This window comes from Cariama cristata, unplaced genomic scaffold, assembly GCF_000690535.1.
Source record: "Cariama cristata isolate BGI_N322 unplaced genomic scaffold, ASM69053v1 scaffold13127, whole genome shotgun sequence".
Taxonomy (NCBI): Eukaryota; Metazoa; Chordata; class Aves; order Cariamiformes; family Cariamidae; genus Cariama; species Cariama cristata.
Window position 1 is genome coordinate 1,888 of NW_009628598.1, and position 8,055 is coordinate 9,942.

General features: G+C 38.6%; 1 protein-coding gene across 1 annotated transcript; it reads left to right on the forward strand.

Annotated features, from left to right (window-relative positions):
* Window positions 1-921: 921 nt before the first annotated feature.
* Window positions 922-7,833, forward strand: XKR4 (XK, Kell blood group complex subunit-related family, member 4). The gene is made up of 2 exons (XM_009704892.1): window positions 922-964; window positions 6,887-7,833. Exons 1-2 carry the CDS (start codon window positions 922-924, stop codon window positions 7,831-7,833), a joined length of 990 nt encoding a protein of 329 aa, XP_009703194.1.
* The last annotated feature ends 222 nt before the right edge of the window (window positions 7,834-8,055 follow it).

Sequence of the window (8,055 nt, forward strand, 5' to 3'; positions counted from 1 at the left end):
TGACCAGGAATGCTGCTCAGCAGAAGGATCTCAACAGTATGACTAACAGTTAAATTTGCTAAGGTGGATATGACCTTGAGTGCAGTAAGAGGCAAATCATTAGGCAGGAGTCTGGTACAGACCCTAAGAATCTGCTAAAGGTACATACAATAAGCCAAACTTTTATCAGTTGACTTTGTCCAGTATGCAGAGTCCAAACCACCGCTGGCAAAAATTTAGGTGTAGGTAAAGTGAGTAAGGTTGAAAGTGACATTTAATATATATAATGTTGCTAGACTTCCAGGGCAAAGGTAAGTTGTTGTCGAGAGCCAAACTAAAGAAACAGCTGGAAGTTGTCTCCCCAGAAGTATCTATAGACAGCAGCTGAAAGGAATCATGGGAGAAATTATTCCTATATATGCTAGCACGTTCTCTAAGCATTATGTAACACTTAGGAGAAGTAATATCAGGCATAAATCTGACTTACATTTCAAAAAGGAAGAGTTCCTGTCATCCCTTATGCTGCATTGCCCCACCCCAGTAGGCAGTGGGAGAACGTTGAGCCGAATGTTGGCAGATGAGCTGATGAAACCATCTCTGTTGCCTTGAATATCCCCAGCTGTGAATGCGGCCTGCGGCAAACACTGGAAATATGAACTACTAGAGACGCATCCTCAGACACTACACTCCCATGTTTGTGGGTAACAGACGGTTTAAGTAAAACTACACAAGTGGAGTTATTTCAGCAAGGTGCCTTTTCTATCTGGGCACGATCAGATCTAGTGGCCTCTAAGAAAGAAGACAAAAAGTCCCTTTCTCACCTCAGGCAGCTTGTTTCAATTGCACAAGAAGCCTTTGACTATGATTTAGGACAGCTAACATAAGACAAGTTTGCTGATGTGGGAAAGTAACAGGACTATCTTGGCAACATGCTTACGGAGAATGACCCTGGGCAACAAGGCCACAAACTTTGGCGTACAGAAAGGTATGTTAAGACCAGAGTACGGCATATTTTAGGGGGTTGGACCTGGCTGCAGACATGAAGTTAGTGGTGCTTCCCTCTTCTGAAAGAAATGTGCCAGCAAAGATTGTGGCAGCAAGGATCTTTGTACATGAAATGTCCCCAACTGTGAAACCTGATGAAACTCTTAAGTCTGTAAGGATGGATCCCAGCATGGATACTTCAGTACAGGGCTACACCTTGCCCCAGCAGGCTACGTCTGCAGTCATCAGGGGAGGAAACAACCCAAGTGAGGGCAAGAGTTTATATTGTTATCCCTTTCGATAATAGGAAAGCCTAACAAAGTAAGCTTCATCTTTAGGTTTCATCTCACAGTATTGGTCAGGGAATGAGACCCACAAGCATGAAACCCATACTGAGAACCTGGACATACGCTCCCTGATATGGTCAAAAGCTGCCCGGGAAGGATGCAAAGCATCCTGTGTACTAAACCACACGTGGAAGCACAGTATGTATACCATGTCATACGTTGCCATACTAGTGTACGGGAATAAAAGACTTAGTGCAGAAACCCACAGACTATTGTCAAGCTGCCTGCAAGGCCTCCACGTGAACGTCAAGCTTGTGGCTGTACTTGCAGAGCAGCGTGGCAAAAGCTGTGTAAATATAGCAAGCCATTTTGTGAAGCTGGAGGGGTACAGTCATGCTATACTGTTTCCTACAGGATTAAGGCCTTAAGGGGGACTATGAATGTTAGAGATCCTTGGCTTTGGTTCAGAGAAACACCTGGAAGCTTGGATGCGTATAATGTCACTTCTCCAGCTGGGTAGGAAACTCATAAAAATAGGCTTCCTTAAAAAATATTTCACAGTCCTAGATCCCAGGCAATGTTGTCATGCCCAGGTGTCCTGCTGCATTTGGTATTTCTGCTTTTACATGGATTTACTCCTGGAAATGGTGAGATAAGTAGGAGTTTAAAAAGGAGGATGAAGCAGAGACAGAAGCCTTAGCAGGAGTTTGATTTCTGAAATCAGGTTGAGTCTCAAGGAGCACTTTCTCTGATCAGTTCATTCATTTGTAGGGTTTCCAGCTGACCTGAGGTGCTCTGTACTTATTCTATATAGGATTTATGGACTGATGGGACTAGGAAAAAAGTAGTTTATGGACCTGAATATACCTTTACTCTCTCAAGTACAAATCAGGAGTAAGATAAAATTAGTGTGAGAAGGAGACCCATATTTTTTTCAGTTACACCCCAGTCCAAAGATTATATTGTGGGCGTGGAAGAAAAATACAAACTAGTGAATCATACATGCTGCTTAGACATTGAATTGCTTTCCTTAAAGTTAAATAAATTGGGAGAACCATAATGCGATTGCAGAGGTGTCAGCAGGATACAATTAAGTTGTGAATTGCCAAGCAGGGATGTAACATGGGAAACTCTTACTGTTGCGAGCAATTCTATTTGGATTACTCACAAACAAAACATTTCAGTCAGGTTGCTCACAAATACTGTTCAGAAGAACTTCATGGGCTCTCCTGTAGCTATTTCAGCTTGCTTCCCTGGAATAATATTACATTTATGAATGTATCCATCTCTGTATACATTCTCTTTTCCATCATATATGTTTGCTTTCACTTGTGAAAGTCATGCTCATGGTTTTTTATCTTGTCTTTAATGAGCTGTAGCTCGTTGCAGTGTATTATGTATTATATTTAAAGTACCAGTACAGATATGCCACACTCTGTAAAATGCAAGAACATCTCTTACATATGGAGAAATTAATCATTTCCAGGGAAAGAAAAATTATAATTCGATCAAGGCAACTCTGTTCTTTGTTTTCAGACAGCAAATGCACTATCTTAAGGACATCTGAAACTCATCTGTAAATACAAAGTTGTCATTCCTTTATACAAGTAATATAATTAAGCAATGTAAACCATTAACAGAATAAAAGAGGTTAAATTGCCTTTTTCACTCAAAACTGATCCCAACTAGTTCCTGATAGGAAGTTGTCCTGATAGGATGCATTATTGGCTAGTCTCACTACTGAGACTATTGTCAATGGGCTGAGCCACAAAACTGGACATGGGTAGGTACACTCCCCACTAATTGCTATTCAGAGTTTTTCAGGTGTCCGTTTTAGAAACAAATGAAAGCATCATTTGCCTGATGCAATATGTGAGGTTTTCCGGTGCAAAGCCTGTATTTATTTTCTCTTCGAGATAGAACTTTAGAGGCCAAATCATATACTGCGGAAAAAATTTGAAGGTTCAGCTTTAGAAAAGGAGGAAACAGGAGCATGTTTTCATGTTTCCCAAGCCTGTTTTATAGAATTCGTGCTTTCCTGGACTTTTAACAGTCTGTAACGGATGAGCATATAGTTTCTTGAGTATATATTCACTGAGAATGGCTAGTTAATCTTAATTTCCAAGTACAAGACCCTAAATACAAGACTGTGGTATAAAAGACTATCAAATACACCAGAAGGCTGCTGCAGCACCCAAGGAGAGTGCCGAGGCTGCGGCTGAGCAAGCGGGAAAGCTGGTTCTTGTCCTTCGTGACCGGTGTGGCTCCACAGATCACAGCCCCGTCTTCTCTGCTCAGTTCTGGATGGCAAATGAGCCTTCCCGACTGGGGAAGTTAAACCACCTGCTTTATTAGAGTTTTCCATTAGGTCTATAGGACATCCACTTTTCCTGGTGCCATGTTAGTGCCTTTAAAGTTTTGTTTTGATAGTTATAGAAATTTATTTTAGCTCTTCTTTTGAAGTAGGGATAAAGAGGTTTATAGGAACACGTGCGCAGCAAATGCATCACTATGTTCTAATTAATGAATTATCCATTCAGTGCTACGATAATTCACTTTATCTCTAACCATTCCCAGTGAATTATTTATATAGTGACATTTATTAGAAAACTGCAATTTGCATTGCTTTTACATTATTGTTCTCATTATAAATCATATTTTTAATAATTCTTTAGTGCTTGGTCTCATCAATAAAGAAAAATGGATGGTGCCCATGAAGCATTTAGCTTTATCTTAATTCTGTATCCCAAACACCATTGCAAATAGCACAAAAGTAGATTCATAATACTTTAAGTGGCTGTTCTTTCCTTTTGTACATTCCCTTGTCTCCTTTTCTCTCCTGTATGCCAGTATCCCTGAGTTTGTTCTGTAAAAGCAAAGGATGATTCCCGATTAATGGCTATTTAAATAACAAAATTACGTTGCTATTGTACTTGCTTCTTTCTGTCCCAGGCAATGACTATGAATTGATTAGCGTTAGAACATTGGAAACTCCTGTGAATTTTAACATTTTATTTGGAATGTTCTATGTGCATTATTGAATGATTTTATACCTCCTGATGCAAAACTGATGATATCTCTGCAAACCTCTGGGGGAGTGTGTGAGGTCATTAAAGTTAGATTTGCAAAGAAAATATATGGATTTCTCTCTCACATTATTCTTTCCTGTGCTGATAATGCTGGTTTTGAGCTCTTGTTCAGAGTGACTCATTTGTATTGAAAAATTCTCTTATCCTTTATCCTATTCATTTACCTTTGCAAACTTTTCATTTCATAAGGGAAATACTTGAAACATTCCTAGAGGAAAACGAGAACTTATGTTTTCAGCTGTTAGTGTTGTCTCCAGAGATAATGGTCACTGAAAGGCAGCCCAGCGTGAAAAGCAAATATACATATCAGAAATGAAAATAACAATTTATACCATGCCTCCTTCCTGCCTTCATCGCTGATAGCTTATTCTCTCCATGAGGGAGGATTCCAGAAGTAATGCTGGTGTTTTGGCATCCAGGCATCTGCATGGGAAGAAAAATGATGACGTTTCATTAAAAATTCTCCCCAGAATCCTAAGTTTGTTCTATATTTCTACTGATTGTTTATTATTATTTTTATTTTTAAATTTATTCTTAAAACGAAGGGTTTTAAAATTCATGGATTCATGGGAGCTCACAACTTAATTAGCTCCCTGCCAGTAACTGAGGGAGAAACACTGGCAAACACAATCCCTCCTGAAAGCAATGAATCCCTCTGTACTTCTTACAAACAAAATCTTAGTGTGTTAAGCCAGGTGGATTGTTTAAATAGTGGGGTTTTTTTCCTTCAGAAACAGGTATTATATCTGTAACCTACATTTTTCTGGTTTAAATAAACTTTTTTTTCAAAAGTGAATAGTGACAGGTATTTAATGCTTAAACTTACCACTCTGTATTAACAAAATTTGCATAAAATGTATAATATTTAAGTAATGTATTCTTGGTGGTTAGGTTCTAAAGAAAGCTATTGAACAGGGAAGAAAAATACTGTGTATGCATCCAGAACCAAAGGTTGTTGAAATAATTAAACAGCTTTTAACAGCAGACAAAAGAAATGTTTTCTTCATTTCAGTTTGATTTACTTCAATAACTACTTCAAAGTTAAGGATCTGCTTAGAAATAGAGTAAGCTGAAGCATCATTATCTTTAAATGGTCTATGAATAAATTCTCAGTCTGGGATGCTGAGACTTATGAATTCATTCATTAACTGTACATAAAATTTGCTTTGCAGTTTTAAGTATAAAATGTTTGATACATTTTTCCTCTGTATACAACATATTTATTGTAATTTTATTTAAATAATAAATACACTTAAAAGGTTGGGGTTTTGCATTTCAGTTGAATTCTCATTTCCATCCAAAGCAGCTTGATAGGAGTCGTAAGTAAATAAAAATTAATCTGCTAGCAAAGAAGAGTTGTCATTCATTTCTAACAGAATGCTATGTAAGTGTTAAGCATTTGAATAATTTTACTGAACTATATCACTTCTTAAATTGGAATTAAGGTATTTTTCTGGTAGCGTATGGAAGTAACAGATTAGTTTAAAAACTAGATTCAGTTGCAAAGCAATTTTCTTCTAAGTTTACCTAGCAACAACAATCAAACTCACTTGGGGAAAAAAGAATAAGACACATTCAAAATAAACATAGAAAGCTTTTTAAAAAATTTTGGTTTATAGTTTTTGTATTTTAAAGTGAATAAGAATTATTTTCACAAAAAGAATGTTTGAAAATCTCATGAGAAATAACTTTCTATTGAATTCTTGTTGTGAAAAATATTTGACAGGTTTTCCAGAAATATTATAGTTCAGGGCCTTATAAATGGGCAATTCCATGATATATGTGAGACAGAATGGCTATATGAACATTAAGTCATAACTCTCTACTTTAGGAGCATCTGTACTCAGCATTTTAATTCAGTAGAAAATTCAACATTTCTAAAATTAATTTAATTTCCATCTGGAAGAAAATTAAGTTTAGACATTTTCCACTTTTAAAAATTCTGTTTAAAAGTGGTGGAAATATCAAAATGGGCAATATTTTTCCATCAGTAAGAGTAAGGCAGTTAGTTTAAACTTTGATGTAAGAAGAGTTACATTAATTTATTTTTTAAATGTAGATTTATGCTTATATTGTTATTGATTTAGTTTATATGTATATGACGCTGGTACTTTAATTAGAAAGACTTGGTTGCTTTATATTAGGCTTCTTTAATGACACACAAAAATTGAAAAATTCATATTCTTTCTTTAAAACAATAACTGCAGTAGGTACTGTTAAATCACACAGCTGACAGAGACACCTATTCCCACCTTGCTGAGAGGTGGGAAGCAATGAATTTGTTTCAAACATAAAATTGCTAGAGAAGCGTTTCAGAGTGTAGTTTGCTAGCCATTCTTGTTCGTGTGTATCCAAGTCTGCTTATAAGGAGAATGAAATCTCAGTAGTAGAGGTCCATTTCTCAGTGCTGACTGAGCTAAAGGAGAAATAAGAGATTTCATGATGTGAGTGGTGAAAAGCACATTTAAATCAGCAAGGATTTCACTGGTTTCAACTAAGTGCTGATATACTAATTACGCCTTAACTGCATCTCCTGTTTCCTCCTAGGTCTTACTGCTGCAGCATCTCTTGTATCCCTGGCTTGGGCTTTGGCTTCCTACCAAAAGGCCCTCCGTGACTCCCGTGATGACAAGAAACCCATCAGTTATATGGCTGTTATAATCCAGTTTTGCTGGCATTTCTTCACAATTGCAGCAAGGGTTATTACTTTTGCTCTGTTTGCCTCAGTTTTCCAGCTGTACTTTGGGATCTTCATCGTGCTGCACTGGTGCATCATGACCTTCTGGATCGTCCACTGCGAGACAGAGTTTTGCATCACTAAATGGGAGGAGATAGTTTTCGACATGGTTGTTGGGATAATCTATATCTTCAGCTGGTTCAATGTCAAGGAAGGAAGGACACGCTGTAGGCTTTTCATTTACTATTTTGTGATCCTTTTAGAAAACACCGCCTTGAGTGCTCTCTGGTATCTGTACAAGGCCCCGCCGATCTCCGATGCATTTGCCATACCAGCACTGTGTGTAGTGTTCAGCAGCTTTTTAACAGGCATTGTTTTTATGCTAATGTACTATGCCTTCTTTCACCCCAACGGACCAAGGTTTGGGCAGTCGCCAAGCTGTGCTTGTGAGGACCCTGCCGCTGCCTTCACCCTACCCCCAGAAGTGGCAACAAACACTCTACGGTCCATCTCCAACAACCGGAGTGTCACGAGCGAGCGGGATCAAAAATTGGCGGAGAGGGATGGGTGTGTGCCTGTGTTTCAGGTGAGACCCACCGCACCGTCCACACCTTCATCCCGGCCACCAAGGATTGAGGAGTCTGTCATTAAAATCGATCTGTTCAGGAACAGGTACCCAGCGTGGGAGAGACACATGTTGGACAGGAGCCTGAGGAAGGCGATCTTAGCATTTGAATGTTCCCCTGCTCCTCCGCGGCTACAGTATAAAGATGATGCCCTTATCCAGGAGCGCTTGGAATATGAAACCACATTATAAACAAAACAAAAACACAGCTTGAAGAAGCTCCGACGTTACAGTCCAGATTAAGTGTTGACAGTAGGGCTGTAGGAATCACTAAACTGCGTACTACAAGTAGAGCAGCGAGCTGTAGTGTTCTTAGTCTGGCTATCATCATGATTATCATTTGATCCACTGTGTGCAGTCTGTCTGCAGGACACTGATACAGCAGCATCACCTGAAAGCCTCCAAAAAACCCAA

Excerpts from the sequence above, each read along its gene's own strand:
- XKR4 (XM_009704892.1), top strand. The coding sequence starts at position 922 with ATGACCCTGGGCAACAAGGCCACAAACTTTGGCGTACAGAAAG. Across the intron at positions 965-6,886 it reads AAACTTTGGCGTACAGAAAG|GTCTTACTGCTGCAGCATCT; the intron begins GTATGTTAAGAC and ends GTTTCCTCCTAG.